Source organism: Muscardinus avellanarius, assembly GCF_963383645.1.
Source record: "Muscardinus avellanarius genome assembly, chromosome: 10".
In the NCBI taxonomy this organism is placed as follows: domain Eukaryota; kingdom Metazoa; phylum Chordata; class Mammalia; order Rodentia; family Gliridae; genus Muscardinus; species Muscardinus avellanarius.
In genome coordinates this window covers 27686177-27713372 of record NC_137796.1, presented here as the reverse complement: position 1 = coordinate 27713372, position 27196 = coordinate 27686177, and the positions used below count along the sequence as shown (strand labels likewise).

Here is a 27196-nt window from a genome sequence, read left to right as displayed (position 1 = left end):
TGGCTCCTTTCCCTGTTACCACTCCCATTTCCTTCATATCTAGAATCTGAAATCAGCAGAGCCAATAATGTTTCACAACAGATCCCATTCCTAAAAGAGGCTGGACCAGAAAAGGAGAAAACTGATCCAATGCAGCAGTGATTGAAAACCTCTGCTATCTGCTAAGCTATCAATCTGCTGGATAGAAAAATAAAAGATTTTAATCAGAAATACTTGCATTACACATACCATTTCCTATCTAAAATGTGCTGAAGAATCTGAAGAATAAAAGTAGTTCTGAAAAAGAGATGTGTATAACAATCAAGTATGCTCCACAAATGATAGCATTGTTACTTGCAAATTTTTAGTTAATAATAAGCCAAATTTAAGCTTTAAAAAACCTCCACACAGTAGTCAGCACAGTGGAGCTATTTGGCCAAAACCAGTGCTAACAGTGAAGCAAGGCCAGGAATCAAATCTGGTCAGTGAGTCTGCAGGCCATACCTCTCACCGCCATGCTTTTGCTCCCAAGCATGGCTAAGGGGAGGGACCTAATGAAAAGGAGTTTGTTTGTTTTTTTTTTAAATCACTAAAACACTATTTTAATAGCACAGGCACAGAAGCCAATGGGTTTGCTATGAAATGATAAACCAAGATCTAAAAGGCTGGTTGTGGAGTTGGGGCGGGGGATATAACATATACATATGCCAAAGAAACTGCCATTTTCTATTGGTCACTGAGATACAGCTTGGAACAATCAACAAAACAGGAAGGAAGAAGACTATGAAACAGAGGACCCACATCACTATAACAGCGTACTCCACTGCGGGACTGCACTGTAGCTGTGTCTTTCAAACCAGCTGCCAGAACAATACCCCTCTCCACTCTGCCAGGCTTCCCAGTGCAGCAGGCTGGGCTGCTATGTCTCCTGTCATTTCCACTTAGGAACCATATTCCTTAGTCTCCTTTTCATAATAGTTAGCTCAGTATTTTGGGAAAATGAAGCACTGTACAACCTGATCAAAAATAGTCACGGGAGGGCAGAGTACTACATAATAACTAGCCCTTAAGGTTCAAAAATGTCAGTCACGAGACAGCCTGAGCAACTGTTCCAGTATGACAACTGAATGCAACACATGATATGACTTTCTTTTGCTATCAAAAACATTAAAAATAAAACTGGCACTGGCAAATTTGAATGAAGGTTACAGGTTAGATAGTAACACTGAATGTTAATTTTGTGTGTGTGTGTGTGTGTGTGTGTGTGTGTGTGTGTGTGTATGTATTTTAATGGGTATTGAACTCCCAGCCCTATTTTTTTTTTTACTTGGAAACAGGGAGGAGCACTTAAGTTGCTGAGGTTTAAATCTGCGATCCTCCTGTTTTAGCCTACCAAGTACTGAGATTAGAGGTGTGTGTCACCATGCCTGGCTTCAATTTCTGATTTTTTTTCCTTTTTCTTTGTGATGTTGGGGATTGAACCCAGGGGCATTCTACCTCCATGTTACATCCCCAGTCCGATTTTTTCTTCTTTATTTTGAAACAGGGTCTCATTAAGTTGCAGAGGGTCTCACTAAGTAGTTGAGGGTCCATGAACCGGGATCCTCCTGTCTCAGCCTCCCAAGTACTGGGATTACAAGCTAATTTTGATTTTGAATATGGTACTTTTGAGGTTATGTAAGAACTGTCCTTATTTTAAAGGAAATACGCATTAAAATACCTGGGAATGACTGCAACATACTTTTAAGTGCTTCAAAGTATAGAAAATATACTATATACACACACACACACACACAAATATACAGAATATATATAACAAAAGTGAGAAAGAAGAATGTTAATATTTGAGGAATATTAACATTTGAGAAATTTGGGTAAAAGATATATGGGCATTCTTTTTTTTTTGGCAGGTCTGGGGGTGGAACCCGGGGCATTCTACCTCTGAGCGAGCTATACCCCCTGCCCTATTTTTTTATTCTTTATTTTGAAACCGAGTCTCACTGAGTTGCAGAGGGCCTCATTATGTAGCGGAGGCTGTCCGCGATCCTCCAGTCTCAGCCTCTCAAATGTTGGGATTACAAGCGTGCGCCACCACGCCGGGTTACATGGGCATTCTTGCAACTTTAAGTCTGAAATTATGTCAAGAAGTTAAAAGAAAAACAAAAGCTGGCTCTGCTGTATGTATAAATTCAGCCAATGCTACCAATGTGTTGAAAGCTTTTCAATATAAGAAAATTCTAGAGTTGTCATCCACTAGAAAACAGCTACAGATTGGAAGGAGTGGGAATAGGGAGAAAGCCCCGAGCTAGACAACCGACACACCAAGAACCTCTCTAATCCCAACAGTGCCCTAGCTCCTCACAGGGCAAGCCCTTCAGTAAGTTGCCTGTATGACATTGCCTCACACAGGCCTTCTGTTGCTCTCCTGTTACTCAGCAACAGGCCAGGCCAGTGCGCTGCTTCTGGACAACCTGTTAAGATTAAACTATCCTTCAGTGTATCTAAAGGTAACTCACAGAGCAACAGAGGCACTGCCCAATTTTCCCATGTTGAATAACTACCCAAAGCAGACTGGAAATAGCAGGGCACTTCTGAAGTGGTCCAAGAGTATCCTGTAGAGTCAGAGTCCTCATATGCTGACAAAAGACCAAGAAACTATAAAAAGGAAAGTGGCCTACAGCCCATGACACTGTCCTCCAGAGCATCAAGAGCAGGTGGTAGGTACCCTTCAGCCTCTGCTTATTCCTGTGACCTGAGAAAGGTTTGGAAGCTAACCACCAAATAGCTCACAGAGCTGGTGAAAGGGGCCATTTTAATTCTACAAATGGAACAAGAGAGAAAAAGTCAGGACTTAAAAAAACCAAAATTTATGAATTTTATAGAAATAGAGATCCTCTGCCTGCCTAGAATTTACAACCATTTACCATTCGTCATACAAAATGAAAAAAATGTTTCCACAAAAATCTCACCATTTTATCTTGTATGCTATAAAAAGTCTCTCACCTAGGGTTCATTTATTTCAATTCAGGGAATATCTGTTTAAAAGACTCAAACTAAGGCCAGGCGTGGTGTTGCACGCTTATAATCCCCGCACTTGGGAGGCAGAGACAAGGTTCGAAGCCAGCCTCGGTGGTTTAAGAGACCCTGTTTCCAAATAAAAATATAAAATAGGTCTGGAGTGTTGCCCGGAGGTAGAAGGGTTTCCAGGAACCCCAGTACCACCAAATAAATTAATTAAAAAATAAACAAATAAATAAAAGACTCAAAACTAAATAGCTTTTAGCTGTTTTCCGAACCAAAAAAAAAAAAAATTTTTTTTAATTTAGTCTAGAAGGTAAAGTGGTAAAAAGTTTTTTAAAGGTACTAAACCAGCTGGACATGATGGTGCACGCTTGTAATCCCAGCATTCTGAAGGCTGAGACAGGAGGATTGCAGTTTGAGGACAGCCTCAGGTACTTAGTGAGGCCCTTTGCAACTCGGTGAGACCCTGTTTCAAAATAAAGGAAAAAAAAAAAACCAACGGCTAGAGGTGTAGATCAGAGGTAGAATGCCCTTGAGTTCAATCCCCAGTACCACACACACACACGTACTAAACCAACTTTGAATAATAAATTAATTTTAGCTTACACCTAGGAAAATATTTAAAGGGAAAGAAATACTTATAATTTTCTGCACATTAACTCTGAAAATAAAAAAAGAGAGAAAGAGGAAGACAAAAGAAAAGAAGCTAGGCATGGTGACACTCGCCTGTAATCCTACTTGGGAGGTTAAGATAAGAGAATTGCAGTTTTGAGGTACATGGTACATTCAGCCATGTACCAAGACTCTCCACAACCTAGCAAGACCCCGTTTCAAAACAAAAAGTAAAAAGAAATGGGGGTGTATGCCCCTGGATTCACTCTCCAATATAAAGAAGCAGGGGAAGAAGGAAGAAAAGGAGGGAGAGAGGAAGAGAAGAGAGAAGGAAAGGCAAACAGGGAAGGCAGTCAGGTTTCTGCCTACATGGAGACTAGTTCTAGCTATTGGAAATAAGAAACTTGTTCAAAGTAATTCAAGAATAAAGTACTTTTTCCTTTTTTAATTTTTTATTATTTTTTGGTGGAACCCAGAGGCTTTCTACCTCCGGGCTATACTCCCAGACCTATTTTATACTTTATTTGGAAACAGGGTGTCCTGTCTCCAAGTTGCTGAGAGCCTCACTAAGTAGCTGAAGCTGGCTTCGAACCTGTGTGATACTCCTGTCTCAGCCTCCCAAGTGCTGGGATTACAAGTGTGCACCACCACGCCCGGCTTTCCTCTTTTATTTTTTAATATTTATTTATTTTTTATTTACTTATTTATTTATTTTGCGGTACTGGGGATGGAACCCAGGGTCATTCTATCTCTGAGCTACACCCTCAGCCCTATTTTTTATTCTTTATTTTGAAACTCACTGAGTTGCAAAGGGTTTCACTAAGCAGTGGAGGCTGTCCACGAACCCAGATCCTCCTGTCTCAGCCTCCCAAGTACTGGGATTACAAGCGAGTGCCACTACACCCAGCCTTTTTCTGTTTTTACTTACCAACATTCAAACATTTTTAAATAAAATATAAATTTGTGAAATAAGGTCTCACTGAGTTGCAAAGGGCCTCACTAAGTAGCTGAGGCTGTCTGTGAACTGCGATCCTCCGGTCTCCACCTCCAGAATGCTGGGATTACAAGTGTGCTCCACCACACCTGGCTCCTGGATTTTTATTATAGGTGTTTTCCACTTTATTGCTTTATCTTCTTGTGGAAAGTTCAATAATTCAATAGTGCCTAAGTAGATATAACAGGCACTTAATCCGATGTTTAAAATTAGTTCAACAAGCCCAGGGTGTAGTGACAAATGCTTGTAATTAATCCCAGTACTTGAGAGGCTGAGACAGGAGGATCTGGGTTCGTGGACAGCCTCCACTACTTAGTGAAGCCCTTTGCAACTCAGTGAGTTTCAAAATAAAGAATAAAAAATAGGGCTGAGGGTGTAGCTCAGAGATAGAATGACCCTGGGTTCCATCCCCAGTACCGCAAAATAAATAAGTAAATAATTAGTGAGGCCCTTCACAACTCAGTGAGACCCTGTTTCACAAATAAAAAGACTAAAAAAAATAGGGCTGGGGGTGTAGCCCATAGGTACAATGCCCCTGGGTTCCGTCTCCAGTACCGCCCCCCGAAAAAAAAATATATATATATATAAATTTAGTGGCAGGCTTAGAGAGATGAAGGCTGAAAAATTCAGCAATCTGTCCTATTTATTTTCCCAGACCTTTAATTTCCAGCAAATATTAAAACAGGCTCATTTAAATTTCTTTCCAAGCACAAATGGATTGATAAATTCAAGACAGACAGGAATGTATCTCCTAACTTCCACATTAGGAGTTTGGTTTCCACTACCAAACCAAGCCTAAGAGTAATTTCATCACCTGCACTGAACTACAATAGCAGTGGTTGGAAGAAAGTTTGGCCTGGATGATGGGATTTATTTTATTACCTGGGTAGCATCTCTGAAACTCACTATACTGAACCCAAATATTACCTGAGCAATATTATTTATTCACAGCAACTTTTCTGCTAATCTTTTAAGACTCATCATTCCCATTACACAAACCATTCCTTGAGGGTAACTGTTTATTCTCAGGATTAAAAAAAATTTTTAAAATTTAAGGCAAGGCATGAAATCAAAATGATAATGAGCTATCATCTCACACCCATGAGGATAGCTATCAAAAGACCCAGAAGATAACAAATACCGGTGAGGATGTAGAGAAAAAGGAACCCTCTCACAATGCTGTTGGGAAAGTAAAATGGTACAGCCATTGTGCCGAGTTTCTCAAAATATAAAAAATAGAATTACTTTATGATCCAGCTATCCCACCTGAATATACACTCAAAAAAAGTGAAGCAGGGTCTCAAAGAAGTATTTATACATGCATGTTCAAAGCAGCATTATTCACAACAGCTAATATGTGGAAGCAACCCCACTGATGGATGAATGGATGTGATGTATACATACACTAGAATATTATTCAGCCTTAAGTGAAATAAGGCAGTCATAAAGTCATAAATCACTTTATGATTCCACTTTTATGAAGTATTCACACTAGTCAAAACCATAGAGACCAAAGTAGAGCAGTTGCCATGAGCTAAGCAGAGGGAAGATTGGGGAGTTGTTGTTTAATGGGTACACTTTTAGTTTTACGAGATGAGAAGAGTTAGCCAGGCACAGTGGTGCATGCCTGTAATCTAAGTACTTGGGAGGCGAAGACAGGAGAATCCTAAGTTCAAGTTACCCAAGCAATTTAAGACCCTGTTTCAAAATAAAAAGGGCAGGGGGTGTAGCTCAGAGGTAGAACCCCCTGGGTTGGACCTCCAGTGCAAGAACGAGTAGAGTTATGCAGGTGGATGGTGGTGATGGCTGCCCAACATTATGAATGCATCTAATGTTACAAAGCACTATGCTTAAAGATGGTTAGGATAATAAGTTCTATGCTTTATGTATTTCACCATAACAAAAATATTGTGAGAAAAAGGCAAAGCATGAAATAAATTTCATCAAGTGAATGATACATCCCTTTCCACTACTGGCTCTGCCTCTAAAACCCTTCACTTTGGTCCAAATGCAAGATTGTTATTACACTGTACTGTGCTGCTTTCACAGTGCCAGGCACTGTCATAAGCATACTTGATCCTTAACATTAATATACTTAACACGGTTTTACTGAAGACACTGAAGTGTAGAGAATTTAAAGAACTGCTTAATGACACAGAACTCCTAAATGTTGGAATTGACATTTGATTCAGGTAGTCTACTTCCTGGGTCACATTCTTGCAGGAAAGAAAACATTTTTTGGATCATTACAACACTATCATTTATTTACCCATTTATTTCATGATTCCCTACTTCACAGATAAGAAAACAGTCCAAGGGTATAAATGAAGAAGCTAGTTCTAGAACTCAGATCTGCTCTCCTTCAGAATGTCCTACACTATACCACCCTAACTATGACATGACAGATCCTGAAATCAGGCTCTCAAAACTATCTGAATCCTTGCTCCACACATAATAGGTTCTCTGTATCAAGATATTCTTTTCACACATGGTTCACTCTTGAATAAACTAAATAAATATATTAAGAAGATAAAACTGAGCTGGGCATGGTGGTACACACTTGTAATCCCAACATTTAGGAGGCCGAGACAGGAGGATCACATAGGCAGCCTCAGCTACTTAGTGAGGCCCTTTGTAACTCAGTGAGATCCTGTTTCAAAATAAAGAATAAAAAAATAGGGCCATGGGGGGGGGGGTCGCAAAGATAAAATGCCACTGGGTTTCATCCCCAGTACCACAAAAAAAAAAAAAAAAAAAAAAAGAAAGAAAAGAAAAAAGAAAAGCTAAAACTGCAAACCCCAAAACTCTATGACATGACAGATCCTAAAATTAGGCCCTAAAAACTATCTGGATCCTTGCTCTACACATAAGAATGGGCATTCTATATCAAGGTATTATTTTCATGCATGGTTTACTCTTGAATAAACTATAATATATTAAGAGATAAAACTACAAGCCCCCAAATCTGGCAAGCCCGAATCCAACGATGAGACTTAAGAGGCACTGAATAGGTTAAAAAAGCATCAAGAGACAACACTGTGGTACAGGCTTGTAATTCCAGTATTTGGTAGGCTGAGAAAGGAGGATTGCAGGTTGGAGGACAGCCTCAGCCACTTAATGCCCTCTGCAATTTAGTGAGACCTGTTTCAAAGTAAAGCATAAAAAGAGGGCTGGGAACATAGCTCGGAGGTAGAATACCCCTGGGTTCCATCGCCAGTACCAAAAAAAAAAAAAAAAAAAAAAAGCATCAAAACATGGCTTACAGAGGATTCAAACTAAGAGTAAAGCAGCATTTGTCTTGTGTAGTAAACATGTTGCTTTGACTACTTCATACAGAACTCCTACCTAAAATTTTCTGGCTCTGTATCTACTCTACACTTCAACTAGCAACCTATCAAAGGCAAGTACTTACCTTGAGAAGAGTAAACCAAAACCATTAGAAATAACTTAATTGACTTTAACAAATATTCTGTGATCCTTTCTGTATAGTCCATCAAGTCAAATACACATGGGCATGGTGGCGCACTACATCTATACTCTTGTGACCCATTTCAACCTCAATATGAGAAACAGAACTGACTAGTTCACACAATTTTTAACATTCATATTATTTTTAATGTTACTAATACTTAAAATACTGTTTTAATTACTTTAATACTATGAGACATTTGTGAAAGCTAGAACTAACAAAAAATATAAATACCACTAATGTGCTGCTTCAGGAAGATATCTTGGTACACATGCCCAAATGAAAGTTAAGTAGAAACAAAAGAGAATTCTACCAGCATTTTGACAAACATAAAGACTACCAATTGCTGGGCACAGTGGCACACACCTATAATCCCAGTACTTAGGAGGCCGAGACAGGAAGATTACAGGTTTGATGCTAGCCTCAGCAACTCAGTGAGATCCTGTCTCAAAATAAAAAATAGGGTAGATATGTAGCTCAGTGGTAGACTGCTTGCTTAGCATACATGAGATTAGGTAGGGTTCAATCCCTAGTACCAGAAAGAAAAACAAATAAAAAACACACAATTTTTTGCCAGGCATGGTGGCACATGCTTGCAATCCCAGCATTCAGGAGGCTGAGACAGAAGGATCATGGTTTGCAGAAAGCCTCAGCTATTTAGTGAGCAAGGCTCTTCGCAACTCAGACCCTGTTTCAAAATAAAGAATAAAAATAGGGCTGGGGGTGTAGCTCGGAGGTAGAATGCCCCTGGGGTTCCATCCCCAGTACTCTAAAAACAAAAAATAAAAAAATTAAAAAAATTAAAAAAAAAAAAGGCTGGGGGCGTAGCATGCCCCTGAATTCAATATCTAGAACCCAAGGGAGAAAGAAAAAAAAGATCACCAGCTTAACTTGGAGCTGCTAACAAGGATCTGTAATCAACACTACCTACTAAAACAACATTTTTAAAAATCTGCAAATATGCTGCCAGGCGTCATGGCACACACTTGTAATCCCCACACTTGGGAGGCTGAGACAGGAGGATCGAACAGGTTCGAAGCCAGCCTCAGCTACTTAGTGAGGCTCTCAGCAACTTAGTGAGACCCTGTTTCCAAATAAAATATAAAATAGGTCTGGGAGTATACTCTGGAGGTAGAAAAGCCTCTGGGTTCCACCCCCAGTACCACAAAAAATAAATAAATAAATAAATAAATCTGCAAATATGCTAAACACATTAAAAACAAATTTTAATACCATTGTGTATTAAGCTCAAAAATTTCTGGGGGAAAAATAATGGATAGTCAAGTTGTTTACAAAACAATACCACCAACAGGAAGCTTCATATGAGAATTTCCAAGACAATATAGCACCAGTTCAATTCACTGTACATTTGCTTTCTCTTTTCCTTCTTTCTCTCTCCTTCTCCCCCTCTCTCCCTCTCCCCCTCTCTCTCATGCCTGCATCACCATACCCGGGTTGTACATTTGTTTTCTAAACAGTAGTATTACTTTTGACCTCTACTCAGGAAGTAACAGTTTAATTAGAAAGATCTGAAGGACCCCAAAAAACACTGAAATCCATGCACAGAGAGTGTTCACGAAATGCTCTTAAGCTGCCCCAAATGGCCAAATGCTTTTATTCCTATGTACACCTTCCTACAAGAGGCACTACAAAGAAACTGAGAAATTGATTTTTCAAACCAAAAGACAAAACTTTTGACACTAATGTAGCTTTTTTTTGGCTGGCCCACTATATAAACCCTTACCATTTTCCCTCTTCTTTTTTCTTCTCAAAACAATCTCAGTCAGAAAAAGATATAACTTTTTTATTGATTGGGAGATATCTTTCAAGATTTTAGACTCTGAGTATCACTTGAAGACAGTAAAATTTTCCTTACTAGTTCCTAAATTAAAAAACTTTGATCAATAAAATCCTTAGAAATCTTAGATGAAAATTAAATGAAATAAAATTCTCCCATGCTCGCTCAGCAGCCAACCAATTCACAATTGGAAAAAACTGACATGAAATGTTATTGACAGTCCATCCTCAGGAATGCGCTCTGTCTCGGTCACTCTGTGCACTTTGATATATTAAGTTCCTTCCTGCAGCTGAAATACAAGTATATGAAAAGGAAACTTTTTCTTATATTCCTCCAAAAGGAGAATCTGGTACTCTGCTAAGGACTTACTTTCCTATGACTAAACACCACAACAGCAGATATTAGTCATAGCTTCAACTTACTTGAACAAGTTCAAAAGATACTTACTTGAACAAGTAGATGCTGTTCTTTAAAAAAAAAATACTACTTTTAATCCAGTTTAGAGAAAAAAAAAAAGCACACACACAACAATACTATTTGTGGTTTCTTGCCCCATCTTTCAAACAGGAATAAATCCTAGAAAGAAATAACACAGGGCTTTAAAAATATAAAGGAGTACAGTTTTCATCAGTGGAAGCACAGTGATTTAGGCTGCATTATGGAAAGAAACTAGAAACACTTCATTAACTAGAGCATCAAAGGGGCCTCTCAAGTCTCATTCCAGAATATTGAAACCTATTCTGTGCTCACCATTAAGAGCCTACAATCTGTCCTGGGTCCTGGCACTGGGTGGGGAATTCCAGCTACTTGGAGGCTAAAGCAGGAGGACTACAAATGTAAGGCCAGCCCTGGCAACTTAGTGAAACCCTGTTTCAACTAAAAAAATAAAAACGGCTGAGGATGGAGCTCAATGGTACAGCACTTGCCTAGCATTGTGAGGCCCTGGGTCACTCCCCAGTTCTAAGAAGAAAAAGAAAAAAAGATTCTACAACCCAACACTAAAACAAGCATTATCTGGCTAAGGGTCATTTCAATGTAAAGATAACCTGCAGCAGCCTTCTTGCTGAGCTACCTAAACATACGCTAAGAAATCTCTAGAGCACAGGAAACACTGTCCAGTAACTAAACCTATGAAGTTCTTTACAGGGATTACTAGAGCAAAGTGATGCTCTCCTTAGCAAACACACTGGTATTTATACATATACTTGAATGCTATTCCTTTTAACAAAGATACCACAGGAACATGCAGCCACTGCACAAAAATGTAGGCATTTTTTTTCCTGTACTTGCTTTACAGTCAGCATTCTTTTGAATGTACAGTGGTGGAATATGGATATTCCTAACTTCAATGTGTATTTTGCTCACTTCTTAGAAAGAATGAAAGGAGCTTATATTAAGAACATTTATAGTTATATACATAAAGAAATTATATATAGTTTCCTCAGGGAACATTTCTGAAGGAGACAACATTTCCATTTCTTTTAAATAATTGTGTTTAAAACACAGGCACACACAACCGAGACCTTTTAAGTACAATCCATTCAGGAAAGAACAGACTCAAACTCTCTATCATCAATATCAACTCCCCACTGTTTTGTTTTTTTCCCTCTGAGGTCCTGGGGATGGAACCGAGGGGCACTGTACCTCCAAGCTACACCCCCAGCCCTATTTTTTGTCTTTTTATTTTTTATTATGGTGGTACTGGGGTTCCTGGAAGCCCTTCTACCTCCGGGATACACTCCCACGGGGCTATACTCCCAGACCTATTTTTTAACTTTTTTATGTGGAAACAGGGTCTCTTAAGCCAGCGAGGCTGGCTCCGAACCAGCGCGATCCTCCTGTCTCCGCCTCCCAAGCGCGGGGATTACAAGCGTGCACCACCACGTCCGGCTTGTCTTTTTATTTTTGAAACAGAGTCTCACTGAGTTGCGAGGGCCTTGCTAAGTAGCTGAGGCTGTCCGTGAACTGTGATCCTCCAATCTCCAACTCCCGAATAATCGTGTGCCACCACGCCCGGCCAACTGCCCACTTTTCATCCCTAGTTTCTGACAGCACAGAAAATCCCTTATTCTCTGTACTGCAATTCTACTCCTTGTCACTAGGCTGGATGGTACTGAGTGATGGCACTGGTCATTTTTCTGAAAGGTGACTTACAGAATGCATTCGCCTATACATCCTCTCACATTAAATGGCCACCTGCACAGCTGCCCCAACACATAAGAGCTCTTCAATCCCATATTCTTATTCCACAGAACTGCCTCAAGAGGGTCACAGTGGAAATCAGGTACATGTAAAAGTACTTGTATCACTCTCTTTTTCTCAAGCTTTCCCTTAAATAACATGTACACAATTTAAACGATCTGGCAATAATGAGAAAAGCACAAATTCTTTTTTTTTGCCATCAGATTCTAAGGATGACTTTTTAGTGCACCTTATAATACAATGTACACAATCAGTTACCTGAAGGAAAATTAATCCAACTCTTCATGCTCATTAAGATCATGTCTTCATCTGAGATAACAAGAGGCATGTCATTATCAAACCACTCCACCAGACACTTAAGAGTTTTCTGTTCCAATTATTATTTTAGTGATTAAAAATGTACTCTTCTATTGCTCCAAATTTCATTTTTACTAGCTGATAAGAAACAACGGCTCACTGGCCACCGAACAAGGCTCCTGACACTAGTGGTTCTCTATAACCATCCTATCTGAAACTATTGCTAAAAAAGGAAAGTATAAAAATGATTATCCACTGAAGAATTTTTCTCTTCATTTGGACCTCAAACTTTATCTTTTAAGCCACTCCATTTTTTAAAAATAACTTTCTGGAATAACTCAGAGCACCAAGAGTAACAAACACCATGTTCAGGAGCCCATGGACTGATGGAATTAAAAGAACTTTCTTTCTTCTGAATACCTATCTATTCTGTCACAAACAGAACCCTTGTGGAATTGTTTTGGGAACTCATAATTTATACTTTAGAACAAGGATGTTCCTGAACAAGCTCGGATTTGAGACCAGGCTGAAAGTTCACAGGAAAATGGGTTGGGAGGAGGACGGAGTGGAGGAGGCGCATCCCACAGATACACAGACTAAGAGCCTGCACTGCTCATCCTAGAAAGTGGCTGGGGATGTTTATGTCCTTTTGACCTGTGGAAAATAAGTGTTACATGCCACTCAGAGGACACTCACCTTGAGAATTTTTACCACCACTCTCTCATTGTTGGTGATGTTAATGGCCTCAAATACTTCGCTATACTTTCCCCGACCAAGTTTCCGAACCAGTTGGTAATCATCTTGATTACTGTGAAAGGTAAGAGACACACATAAATACCAGGGCTTAAGATGAACCAAGCCTATGCCCATGATACACACAGTCCGGCCGTTTCCATTAATCAAAGCTTCTGGACGTGTCCACACATCATGCCACAACTCACTCCTTAAATGAAAGGCCACAACGTAAACTTGGGCGCCCTTCACTCTGCGGAGCTCCCAACCCGGCTGCTCCCTCCTAACTTGGGGAGACCGGGGCAGGAAGGCAGCGCTCCGAGCCGATGCCGGGGTGGGGCGTGGGGCGCAGAGGGCGTCCCTCTGCCCGCGGCTCACACACCTGCCTTCCACTTCACTCCCTGAGGGGAGCCGGTGCCTGTCTGGACAATCTGGACGCCTTTAAAAATTTCCTCCCACCCAGCCTCATTTCAGAAAACTAAAAAGGCTGAGAATTTTAATAGCTCAAGAGGACAGCTGTTGACTTCCCACCCCAATAGAAACCCGAAAGTGTGGGGAGGCAGGGCTGCTCCCTCGCCTCCAGGGCCGAGTCCCGGGACCCTCCGCTTCTCCCCACACCCCCAGCAAAAAAGCAGTCCTGGGGAAGAGGGGCGTGCAGGGCCGGGGCCGGGCGGGGGGCGGCGGGCCGGGCCGGGCCGGGCGAGGGGCCTGCCCCCTCCCGGGCCGCGGCGGGCGGCGGTCGCGGGCCGAGTGCGGTTTGCGCCGGGCGCGGGCGGCTTTACCCCCAGCTCGGGACGTGAGCCTCGTAGTCCCAGTACTCGCGGCTCCTCAGGCTGTTCACCTCGGCGTAGACCCGGGCCCTACTGCCCGCGGCCGGGCCGGGCATGGCGGGCGGGACCGGGGGGCGCCGCGGGGCGCAGAGGGCGGCGGCGCGGGGCGGCGGGCGCGGGCGGCGGGCCGCGGGCGGCGGGAGCAGGCGGAGGAGCGCGGCGGCGGGCGTCCGCGCCAGGCCGGGCCGCGGGGGCGGCGGGCAGGGGGCGCGGGGGGCGCCGGCGGAGCCCGCCCGGCCCTGGAGCGGCCGGCGGGGCGGGCGGCCTCGCGCTCCGCGGCGGCCTCCGCTCGGCTCGCGGCCCCGGGCGGCGGCGGCGGCGGCGGCCCCGGCAGCGGCGGCCACCGGCCGGGAAAGGGGCAGCGGCGGCGGCGGCGGCGAAGAAGGAGGAGGAGGAGGAGGCGGAGGGAACCCGGAAAAGGGGCCGCGCTCGCCAGGAGCGGCCGCCGCCCCGCCCGGGGCCGCCCGGCCCACAGCGCCCCCTGCCGCGCGGGGGGACCGCGCCGCCGCCGCCGCCGCCGCCGCCCGGCCCCTCCCACGCCCGCCGCGCGCGCGCCCGCCCCGGCCCCTGCGCGCCCCCGCGGCCCCCGGGAGGGCTCCGTTCTCACCCCATCAGGCGCCTCCCACCTCCTTCACCGTCCCCCATACTCCCTTCCCCACATTCCGGGAGAGCCTCCGAACCTCCCTTCGGGTCACTTGGTTCGGCTGGAGCGGGTCAGGTTGCTCCACTATTAAGTTACTCATTTTCCCTCTGTAACTAAGAAGTCATTGTAGGGAGATGCTGTGAGACGGAGAATACGGTGTGAACGAAAGTTTGTGCCCACGAGGATGGGCAGCCCCACCTGAAGACACAGAGCAGGCCAGGGAGTTGACTGAGGATGGGGCGGCTGACGCCCCTGGCCCGTTTTGTTGCTGTTGCCTTCTGGACATGAACACTCTTCTCTCTTTGCTGGTCTGGGCGCCTCTTTTATTTTGCTTTCCCACCCCACATCCTTTATTATTATTATTAGAAGCTCCTCTCTCAGCCCAGGTTGCTTTGACTCCAGTCCTTTTTCTTTTTTGTGTGTGTTACTGACGATTGAACCCGGGAGGGTTCTACGACTGAGCCACATACAGCCCCAGACCTTTGTATTTTTTTCAATGTATGTATGTATGTATGTATGTATGTATGTATGTATGTATTTTTGCGGTACCAAGGATGGAACCCAGGGGCATTCTACCTCCGAGCTATACTCAGACCTATTTTATACTTTATTTGGAAACAGGGTCCCACTAAATTGCCAAGAGTCTCACTCAGTAGCTGAAGCTGGCTTCGAACTTGTGCGATTCTCCTGTCTCAGCCTCCCAAGGGCTGGGATTACAGATCTGGACCACCACACTTGGCTTAAAGAATATCCTTTCTTTTCCCTACCCTCCGCACCTGGGATGGAATCCAAGGCCTCCTGCACACTGGGCAAGTTACATCACCATCCCCTCAGTCCCTTTTCACGGTCTGTTTTCTAGATGAGGCCTTGTTTCCTCCTCCTTCATACAGCTAAGAGCAAAGGCCAGATTTCTCCAGATTTGAATCCCAGCTCTGCAAGCTTACAAGCCGGAGACCTTAGGCCAATTAACCTGTCTGTAGGGCAGATTGGGTGGCATAAAGCCTGTAAATAGCATTTACTTCACAGGACGGTATGGAATATTAAACAAGGCAAATAATGTGAAACACGGAGAAGAGTGTTCAGTATTAAGATACCGACTGTTCGTGCTATTATTATTTGACTCCCTTCTTTAACTTTTCCCTTCTTGAAACCACCATACATTTCTTTTCAAGCCTGGCTAGGGGACGCCTGCACCTTCCCATGCCAACTCTTTTTTCCTTTTCACATCGCACCTTAAGGTCACTTTATCTAGAACTGATACCTCTCTATCTCAACTCTCTACGCACATCCTCCATACAACTACGTAGTGTGACATGATTTGCTTCCTGGTTTTATCTTTTATCCCCTCTCCTATTAAAAAAAAACAGCCTGAGAACCAGATGCTGGATGCTCAACACTGGTTCACCCGGCGTTTGCCACAGTCGGAGGTCTTTGGGGAATAAGTGCTATCCCAGAGATGACTTGCTGGCTACGAAGGGGAACCCGGACGTCACCACCCTACAAACCAATCAAATGTATCATCCGTAAGGCACCAAATGTCCCTCTGAGGAGCTGCACAGAGAACACTTCACCCATGTAGTATTCCTGCCTAAAGTGTTTAACCCGAATCAAATCAGGAGGACACAATCCGACAAATTCGAATTCGGCGGCGGGGGTGGGGAGTCAGCAAAACAGCCAGCCTGGGCTCCTCAAAAAATGTTATTAGGCCGGGTGCATGCTTGTAATCCTCCCGCTTGGGAGGCGGAGACAGGAGGATCGTGTAGGTTCGAAGCCAGCCTTGCTTAAGAGACCCTGTTTTCAAATAAAAAGTATAAAATAGGTCTGGGAGTGTAGCCCGGAGCTAGAAGAGTTTCCAGGAACCCCAGTACCACACACACACAAAAAATGTTATTAGGTAAGAACAACAAAACAGCCCGGAGTAGTACTCTTGATAAAAGGAGACTGAGAGATATAATTAAATGAAATATATGATGCTGGACTGGAGTCTAGATTTCAAAAAGCAGGAAGGAACAGGGAGGGAGAGAAAGAATATAGATAACAGAATGATATATTGGAGGGATTTGAATATAGGATATGTATTATGCAATAGTATTGTACCAGTGTTAGACTCTGTGTGATCAGGACATTGCAGTTATCCAGGAGAATCCCTTGACTTCAGGAGTCATGTGCCAAGTGTTTAGGGATGAAGTTTCCTAGTATCTGCAACTTACTCTTATGGTTCTGGCACATTCCCGTAATCCCAGTTCTTGGGAGATGGAGACAGGAGGATTGCAGGTCCAAGGCCAGACTCAGGAACTTAGCAAGACCCCGTTTCCAAATAAAAAACAGAATAGGACTGGAGGTGTAACTCAGAGGTAGAACACCCCTGGGTTCAATCTCCAGTACAAAAAAATAGAATAAAATAAAGTTCACTCGATCATTCAAGGGGAAAATAGGCTGTTGGGAGTTGGGGAGGGTCAGCTAGTGATTATAATTGAAGATTACACGAGTTTGCCAACTTTTTGGTAGATTTGGACATTTTCAAAATAAAAGCTAGAAGAAAAAAGCATTTATGGAATAAGTGAGCGCTGTAATTTAATTTCTAAACCTGCCAACTTCTGTAAATTTCTTTCATGTTAAAAGACCAAACATTCTCAAGATTGTAAAACTACTATAGGATTGTTTCTCTCTTTTCTTTTTCTTTTCTTTTTTGTTGTATATTACTGGGGATTGAACCGACATTTTATCTCTGAGTTATACCCCCAGATCTATTTTACTTTTTATTTCATTATTTTGTGTATTGAGGATGGAACCCAGGGTCATCCTACCTCTGAGCTACTCCCCTTGCCCTATTTTTTATTCTTTTTTTTTTCTTTCTTATTTTGTGGGTCTGGGGATAGAACCCAGGGGCATTCTACCTCTGAGCTACACCCCCTACCCTATTTTTTTTATTAATTATTTTTTTGAAACAGGGTCTCACTAAGTTGAGGAGGGCCTGACTAAGTTAAGTAGCTGAGGCTGTCTGCAAACCACGATTCTCCAGTCTCAGCCTCCCAAATGCTGGGGTTACAAGCATGCGCCACCATGGCTGGCTTTATTTATTTATTTGTTATTTATTTATTTATTTATTTATTTATTTATTTATTTATTTATTTTGGTGGTACTGGGGTTCCTGGAAGCCCTTCTACCTCCGGGCTACACTCCCAGACCTATTTTATAATTTTTTATTTGGAAATAAGGTCTATTTATTTATTTATTTTAATTTTTGTGGTACCAGGGAGGAAACCCAGGGGCTTTCTACCTCCAAGTTATACCCAGACCTATTTTATACTTTATTTGGAAACAGGGTCTCACTAAGTTGTGAGAGTCTCACTCAGTAGCTGAGGCTGGCTTCGAACCTGTGTGATCCTCCAGTCTCTGCCTCCCAAGTGCAGGGATTACAAGTGTGCACCACCACGCCCGGTTTATTTTTTATTTTGAAACAAGGTCTCACTTAGTTGCTGAAGTTGGATAGAACCTTGGCTCCTCCTGTTTCAGCCTCCCAACTACTGGGATTATAGGCGCACACCATCACTCCTGGCTCATTGGATTGTTTTCTGACAAGTTTCTGAGCTAATTCAGACCAGAGATCTTAATCTCCGCCCTTGGACGAGGTTCCTGGGTTCCAGGAACCCCTGGCACAGTGTGTGTAACATTTGTGGGTTAGCGCGCACATGTTCTTTTCTTAGCACACATCAGATTCTTTTGTGTGTGTGTGTTGTTTTTATTTACTTTTTTTTATTTGTGCATTAGATATATCAGATTCTTAAAGGAGGCCATGACCCCCTTCCCAAAAGGATTCCAGACTATTGATTTGACTACTATGTCCAACCCCGGCTGGGGCCCCATCCTTCACCTCCACCCTGGCCCACCTCCGACCCCCGCCCCCCACGCTCCCTGCCCCTTCCTGTTATCCTCCCCACTTAACCCCACCCATTCACGTAACCTGCTCCCACACCTGCGGGATGCCCGAGGACTCACCCACACACCACTCTGGTGCAACACACTCCAGATTTGGCTAACACTTCACTAACTCAGCCCTGAAGCCCGCAACCAGTCCTCCTACAGCCACATAGAGTATGTTTTTATGGTTTGTCGGTACGTAGGTTGGGTACCCCACAGAGTTGGCAGGGACCCACTACCTTTCCTTCCTGCCTGCCATGAAGCCGGCATAGGGGGTGTTACCATGGGCAATGGAGATGGTATCTTTGCAGCCTGAGCTGAAGGAGTTTCAGTTGGATATACAAAGGGGCTGGGTTACAGGGCGGGGAGTGTCAGCAAAGCAGTATTGACTTCCCCTTAGTTACTCCAAGTATGCTGTACTTTGGGAGTGTAATTTGGGGTTATGTAGAAGCCAACAATTTCTTACCAATTCCTCTTCTGCCCCCAATTTCTACCCAACATTAAACACTCCCTCTAAAACAAGTACATTTTAGAGACCTCAGGGGACCACCTTTCTCAACAAGACCTATTTCCAAAATGTTTGAGAAGTTGACAGGTTTTCAACCCTGTATTGCTGCTTCTTAAAAGCATAGCCTGAGCTAGATGGGGTGGCTTGTGCCTGTAGTCCAAACTACTTGGAAGGGAGGTTGAGACAGAAGGATCTCTTGAGCCCAGGGCAACGTAAACAAAACAAAACAGAATTTAGCCTAAGAACATAATAACCTTTATGAACAAAGAATGATTATTAGTAAGGACAACTTTTGTGTTCAATAACACTGAATCTTGCAAAAATCTCACAAAGCTTAAAAGACCATTGAATTTATTTATCTATCTATTTATTTATTATTATTATTTTTGTGTGTGTGGTACTGGGGATGGAACCCTTCTACCTCCAGGCTGCACTCCCAGACCTATTTTTTATATTTAATTTGGAAACAGGGTCTCTTAAGCCAGCGAGACTGGCTTTGAACCTGTGCGATCCTCCTGTCTCTGCCTCCCAAGCGTGCGCCACCACGCCCGGCTCTATTTTATTATTATTATTATTATTTATTATTATTATTATTATTATTATTATTATTATTATTATTATTATGTATTACTGGGGGTGGAACCCAGAGGCTTTCTACCTCCAGGATATACTCCCAGACCTATTTTATGCTTTATTTGGAAACAGGGTCTCACTAAGTTGCTGAGAGCCTCACTAAGTAGCTGAGGCTGGCTTTGAACCTGTGTGATCCTCCTGTCTCAGCCTCCCAAGCATGGGGATTACAAGCGTGCACCACCACGCCCAGCTCAAGACCACTGAATTTACAGTTTACTTACTTATTTATTTATTTATTCATTCATTCATTCATTCATTCATTCATTCATTTTTTGGTGCTAGAGATGGAACCCAGAGGCTTTCTACCTTTGGGCTACACTCCCAGACCTATTTTGTATTTTATTTGGAAACAGGATCTCACTAAGTTGCTGAGAGCCTCACTAAGTAGCTGAGGCCGGCCTCAAACCTACGTAATCCTCCTGTCTCAGCCTCACAAGCACTGGGATTACAAGCGTGTGCCACCACACCTTGCTTGAATTTATACTTTAAATAGGTGAATTGTAGCTGGGAATGGTGGCGTATGCTTGTAATCCCAGCATTAGGGAGGCTTAGACAGGAGGAACCAGGTTCGCTGACAGCCGCAGCTACTTGGTGAGGCCCTTTGCAACTCAGTGAGACCCTGGTTCAAAATAAAGAATAAAAAAAAGTAGAATGCCCCTGGGTTCCATCCCCAGTACTGCCAAAAAAAAAAAAAAAAGTGAATTGTATGATGAAACTGTTTAATAAAAACATGGGGTTGGAGCTATTGTGAGGACCCCCTTTATTGCAGATGGAGAAAATAAGACTCCAGTGACAGGGACAGATTGAGTCGCTCTGTGTTTGAATTCACAAAGTCCATTTCTTGAATGCTTTTTTTATTCAATATATCCCCCCAAAGGCCCAAAGATGTGCATCATGAAAATCATTATCTTTAATTACAGAAATGTAAAACAACCTCTATCATCCCAAACTAGGAAAACAGTTAAATAGATTGTGATTATAAGACATTTTTGTTGATTAGAAAAATTTTATAAGATTTTTAAATAGTTGCTCAATTTGTGCATGCCGGTAATCCAAGTACCTGTGAGGCAAACACAGGAAGATTTCAGTTTCAAGGATAGCCTCAGCAATTTAGGGAGATTCTCAGGAATCTAATGAGATACTGTTTCAAAACCAAGAATAAAGCTGGGAGTGGTGGCGCAGGTACACTTGTAATCCCAGCATTTGGGAGGATGAAACTGGAGGCTCTCGGTTCGTGGACAGCCTCAGCTACTCAGTGAGGCCCTTTGCAACTCAGTGAGCCCCTGTTTCAATATAAAGAATAAAAAAACAGGACTAGGGCTGTAACTCAAAGGTAGAATGCCCCTGGGTTCCATCCCCAGTACCACACACACACACAAAAAAGAAAAAGAATAAAAAATTAGAGCTGGTTGTGTAGCTCAGAAGTAGAATCCCCCCTGGGTTCCATCCCCAGTATGGCACAAAAAATAAAAAATAAAAAAAATAAAAAGAGTGTAGCTCAGAGATAGAATGTCCCTGGGTTCAGTCCCAGTACCAAAAAATAAAAACAAAAAGAATATATATGAATGTGGAGCGGCCTAGGAAATAGATTCTTTCCTAGAGCCTCCAGAAGATACACAACTCTGCCGACACTTTAGTGAGTTCAATGAAACCATATCAAATAGATTGCGTTGTGTTTTTCATTTATATATTTTATTTGGAAATATTTATACCAGTACACGGAAACTAAGTTTTAGGGAAAAGGGTGTCCCTAGATTATCTTCCGTTTATTATAAGAGACTTGGAAATTATTTACATGCTGAGAGGTTTCAGAACTTCAGTGGAATGGGCAGATTCACAAGATGCCATCTCAACTGAGATTTATTTCAGCCTACCTACTTTTCAAGAATGCCACCATCTCCCTTTCTGCCTTTGTGCGCCGAGGAGCAAGGTCGGTGGAAAGAGACTTGGTGCAAGGTGGCCTTTTTGCAGAGCCTGCAGCAGCACCATGTTGGGCCAAAGTGTCCGGAGGTTCACCACCTCCGTGGTCCGCCGGAGCCACCATGAGGAAGGCCCAGGGCAAGAATTTGCCATTTTCAGCGGAAAACAAGTGGTGGTTACTGATTATGATGTCTTTATACTTTGGTTCTGGATTTCTTGCACCTTGCTTTATAGTAAGACACCAAGTGCTTAAGAAATAAGGATGTTTGATGTGTCCACTTAGATAAGAACAATGTTTATAGACGTGAAGTCTCTTTGGAAAATGGATCAAACTCTTGAATTCACAGCATACTAGATGTTTGTAAATAAATTAATGACATGACAAAAAAAAGAATGCCACCATCTCTAAATAAGATATAATCTTTGTCATTTAGAACTGCTTTGGTGCCTCCATATTCCGGAGGAAGAACTTTTATCTCTAACTTTCACACTCTTCGAATCTCTTCACTCTTTCCTTGAGAGTCTAATCCCACAGCTACTACTCAGTTTTGCCAGCACTCCTCACAAGTGTGTGCCACCACACCTGGCTTTTGTTGTTGTTGTTGTTGTTGTTGTTTGGTTTTTTGTTTGGTGGTACTGGGGTTCGTGGAAGCCCTTCTACCTCCGGGCTACACTCCCAGACCTATTTTTACATTTTTTTAAAATTTGGAAACAGGGTCTCCTAAGCCAGCCCGCGCGGCTGGCTTCGAACCTGCGCGATCCTCCTGTCTCTGCCTCCCAAGCGCGGGGATTACAAGCGTGCGCCACCATGCCTGGCAGCATACCTGGCTTTTTGACCAAAATTTTAGTCAGGCTCCTGAGTCCTTTCCGACTAGCCTGATTTTGAACTTTCTCTCTGTTCTTTTTGAATCAAGTTTGAGCAAATATCCTGCTAAATCAGTTGAGTTGGTATTTGACTACCTTGGCATCTTATCTCCTTGACTGACTTCAACAATAATTTTATTAAGCATATTCAGCCAGAAATCCCCTATTCCTGATATTTCCCCTTAGGAATTTTCCATCTGTTGACCCCCAGCCAGCTCATTGTTATAAATCCCAACATGTCCTTGTCAGAGTCTGAGTTGAGCCCAGTCTCTCTTCCCTGCTTGTTTAACTCCAGCGCAGTGATCCCAATACCTATCATCATGGCCCACTTTTTTTGTTTTGTTTTTTTTTTTGTTTGTTTTTTGGTGGTACTGGGGTTCCTGGAAGCCCTTCTACCTCCGGGCTACATTCCAAGACCTATTTTTACATTTTTATTTGGAAACAGGGTCTCCTAAAGCCAGCACACGCAGCTGGCTTCGAACCTGCGCGATCCTCCTGTCTCTGCCTCCCAAGCACGGGGATTACAAGCGTGCGCCACCACGCCCGGCATCATGGCCCGCTTTGAATAAAGTCTGTGTCACTATCTTTAATATGTATCATGAGCCAGGCTTAGTAGTACATGCCTTTGATCCCAGTATTTGAGAGTCTGAGACAGGAGGATCACAGGTTTGAGACCAGCCTCAACAACCTAGTAAGACCCTGCCTCAAAATAAAAAATAAAAGAGGGCTGGGGAGCTGGGCATGGTGGTACATGTGTATAATCCTAGTACTTGAGAGGCTGAGACAGGAGAATCACAGGTTCGTGGCCAGCTGACTGCACTCCACTTAAGTAACACACACATATACACACACACGTTCCTCGGGGAGATCACTGTTTGATTGTTTGTGTTTTGAATTGGGGATTGAACCCAGGAATATTCTACCTCCAAGTTACACTCTGAGACTTTTTTTTTTTTTTTTAAACAGGATCTCACTAAGTTGCTGAGGCTGGCCTTGAAACTGCATCTCTCCTGTCTCAGCATCCCCAGTTCTAGGATTTCAGGCATATGACACCACACCTGAGTGACCTCATGTTTTGGATCACAGTCAAAAACGCAGGCTCACAGCCGGGCATGGTGGCGCATGCTTGTAATCCCAGTACTTGGGAGGCTGAGACAGGAGGATCCCAGGTTCGCAGCCAGCCTTAGCTACTTAGTGAGGCCCTCTGCAACTTAGTAAGACCCTGGTTCAAAAAAATAAAGAATAAACAATAGGTCTTGAGGTGTAGCTCAGAGGTAGAATGTCCTTGGGTTCAATCTCCAGGACCACAAACACACACACACACACAAACAAAAAATGCAGGCTCACTAAAAATATAGTATAAAATTACCTTCCAGCTACATGTGCATGGTGCATGTGAAACATAAATGAATTTTCTGTTTTTACTTGGGTCCCATCTCCAAGATGTTTTATTATGTATAAGCTAATATTCTAAAGTCTGACAAAGTCCAAATATTTTGGTCCCATACATCTTGGACAAGGGATCCTCACCCTATAAATGCAATCTCAAATGCCTGTTATACTAGTACTTGGGAGGCTGAGACAGGAGGATTGCAAGTTTCAGAAACAAAATGACACTCTCAGCAACCTAGCAAACCTTGTTTCAAAAATAAAAAATAAGCCATGTGTGGTGACACACCCAGTACTTTGGAGGCTGAAACAGGAGCATCACAGGAGTGTAGCTCAGAGATAAAATGTTCTTGGGCTCAACTCCCAGTACCAAAGGGGCAGGGAGGAGTGATCTTAAGAGATTTGCATTTTATTTATTTATTTATTTATTTATTTATTTATTATTTGCAGTACTGGGGATGAAACCCAAGGGCATTCTACCTCTGAGCTACATCCCCAGCCCTATTTTTTATTCTTTATTTTGAAACAGGGTCTCACTGAGTTGCAAAGGACCTCACTAAGTAGCTGAGGCTGTCCGTGAACCGCGATCCTCCAGTATCAGTGTCCCGAATGCTGGGATTACAAGCGTGCGCCACCACGCCCTGTTTGTATTTTAAACTAAGATGTCCTGCAGATGCATCCTTGATCCTGGAATTTCAAGTTGAAAAAGGGTGATGGGAATATTTTGGAGGGTGTTACTTCCTATGGGAGGCACCCACCCTACTGGGTGAGGTGGGCATTTGAAGAGGAGGGGCTGAGCTCTGCATTAGCAGATCCTCACATCCTCTGGTGAAGCCATTATACCTCTTCCTGCCAAACTTCTCTTCCTCCGGATCTCTTAGTCCAACCAAATTGCCCAGAATCACCATTAACTCCCACGCTGCAACCATCATCAAGTCCAGCTGGCTTTCCCTCCAGATGGCCGCTCACATCCACCCTCTGGTCGGCGCCCACAGCCGATGCCCCACTTTAAGCCCACACCATCTCCATTCCATGGACTTTGTGCAGGGGCCCCTTCTGCAATGGTTTCTTGTCTTTCAGACTTACCACAGGATAGTCCTGGGGTCCTGTGTGTGTGTGTGTGTGTGTGTGTGTGTGTGTGTGTGTGTGTGTGTGGTACTTGGGATGGTACCCAGGGGCTTTCTATCTCTGGACTACACTCCTAGATCTATTTTATATTTTATTTGGAAACAGGGTCTCAGTAAGTTGCTACAAGCCTCACTAAGTAACTGAGGCTGGCTTCAAACCTGAACAATCCTCCTGTCTCAGCCTCCCAAGCGCTGGGATTATAAATCCAGCACCCCGGGGTCCTTACCTGGAGTAGGTGGACTGAATGCAGCAGGTTCACAACTTTTAACCCCCACCAAAAACTATTATTTGTTAACCTGTAAGGAAAATTTAGCATTTCTTCCCATTCTGGATGTAGTAAAAAACAGAAACAAGATGGGCATGGCGTCACAGGCCTGGGATCCTCCTGTAGCTGGGAGGCTGACACAGGAGCATTGAAGGTTCAAGGTCAGCCTCAGCAACTTGGAGAGACCCTGTTTCAAAAACCAAAAAAATAGAAAGGGCTAGCAGTGTAGTGCAGAGGTAGGGTGTCCCTCGGTTAAATCCCTAGTACACAAACAAACAAAACCAAAACCTTTGAAACAAAAGCAAATCACTACCATATTAGCATATTGTTTATTTATTTTTTATTTTTTACTTTTTTGGTGGTACTGGGGGTGGAACCCAGGAGCTTTTCTACCTACGGACTACACTCCCAGACCTATTTTATACTTTATTTGGAAACAGGGTCTCAATAAGTTGCTAAGAGCCTCACTGCGTAGCTGATGCTGGCTTTGAACCTGTGCGATCCTCCTGTCTCAGCCTCCCAAGCGCGGAGATTACAAGCGTGCGCCACCACGCCCGGCTTTTCCATATTAGCATATTTATCATCAAACAAATCACAGGTATTTATTTGCTTGTTGCTTTCTTATAGTTGGTATTATTTTATTCACTTATTTTAGATACTAACGATAAATCCTGGGGGCATCCTACCAGCCCTTTTTATTTTTTATTTCGAAGCAGGGTCTTGCTAAGTTGCTGAGGCTGGCCTTGAGCCTGTGATTGTTCTGTCTCAGCCTCCCAAGTATAGGTATTACAGGCGTACACATCCACGCCCGGCTAGTTGGAGTTAATTTGAAGGAGGAAAGTTTGTTCTTCACCAAGGCCAGCTGCTGAAACTTGGAGGACTCCTCCTGGGGTGGGCTTCCCTTACATCCTTGCCTCTACTCTTTCTCAGCTTAGGGTTTCTATTCAGAGGATTCAGCCTAAATTTTTTTTTTCCCCCCTCCAATAAGCACTGGCTACTCTATCCTGAAGAAAAACTAAACTCAAAGATGGAGCAAATAAATGCAAGCTCTGCTCTTCCTTGTAGGAAGCACTTCATTCTGGGTCTTGCAGAAGTCTTTACAATTGACTGGAAGACAGCAGGAAGTCCAGGCATTAGTGATGGGCCCCGTGGATCTGAGGATCTGCCCCCTCTGCTGTCCATGAGAGCACAGAAGGTTGCAGAAACTCCCAGGGATGGTCTGTTCACTCCAGAAAGCACAACCCCAGCCCAAGAAGAAAACCAGAACTCCACATGCCTAAGGTGATGACCAGTCCCTCCACTGAGAAGGTGGAGGAGGCACTGACAGGGAAGAAAGATGGTTGGGAGAAGACAGCTCTGACTGCAATCGCACTAGACATGGGTGTCATTTCTGGAGCCGTCGCCAAGTCCAGCAACGTCCCACCCTCCTTCCCTACAAATGGAAGAACTGTGTCATTCTGCCAACACGTAAGCATCAAGACGGTCTGTCATGGTTTGGATTCCGAATGTCCCCCTAGCTCTCATAGAAACAGGTCGCAGTGTTGGAAGCGGGGTGTGGTTGCTGAAGCAGGTGTCTGGGGTGTGGCCCCGGGGATTGTGCTTGGTTCTCTCCTTCCCTTGCTAGCTCTCGGCTTCCGACCTCCATGATGGGAGGGCAGAGCCCACGTGCTCTCTCTGTCTGCCTCTGACAATCATGCGCTGAGCTCTGCAGACATCTCCGAAAACTGTGAGCCCATGCATCTTCCTTCCTCTAAATTGTGTGGTCAGTTGTTTTGGGTTATTTCAGTAGGGATGTTGACTGAGACACGGTCTAATCCTGAGACCCCCATCCTAAGGTTGCTGTTTGCTCCAGCCCTGTCCTGTGGGGCACAGGGCTCACCTCCAGAGCCACCTGCTTCTCAGCTTCTTTTGAAGATTAGAGATCAGTTACTTTGTAAGATACGCCTCAATTTGAGGTTATCGAATTTCCTTCATGATCTAATTAAAATATT

General features: G+C 43.5%; 1 protein-coding gene and 1 pseudogene across 2 annotated transcripts in view; one reads left to right on the top strand and one right to left on the bottom strand.

The window, feature by feature from the left end:
• The window catches only part of CSNK2A2 (casein kinase 2 alpha 2), a gene marked incomplete at both ends in the record, with an annotated part of 39118 nt that extends 25128 nt beyond the window's left edge, over nt 1-13990 (bottom strand). Inside the window, 2 exons of the mRNA XM_080704653.1 lie at nt 13069-13180; nt 13887-13990. Coding sequence (XP_080560779.1) covers nt 13069-13180; nt 13887-13990 — 216 coding nt within the window. The remainder of the gene's footprint in view (nt 1-13068; nt 13181-13886) is intronic.
• A 7636-nt stretch (nt 13991-21626) lies between these two features.
• Nucleotides 21627-21819, top strand: LOC308268111 (cytochrome c oxidase subunit 7C, mitochondrial-like; annotated as a pseudogene). The gene has a single exon. The product of its transcript is annotated as a cytochrome c oxidase subunit 7C, mitochondrial-like (transcript).
• The last annotated feature ends 5377 nt before the right edge of the window (nt 21820-27196 follow it).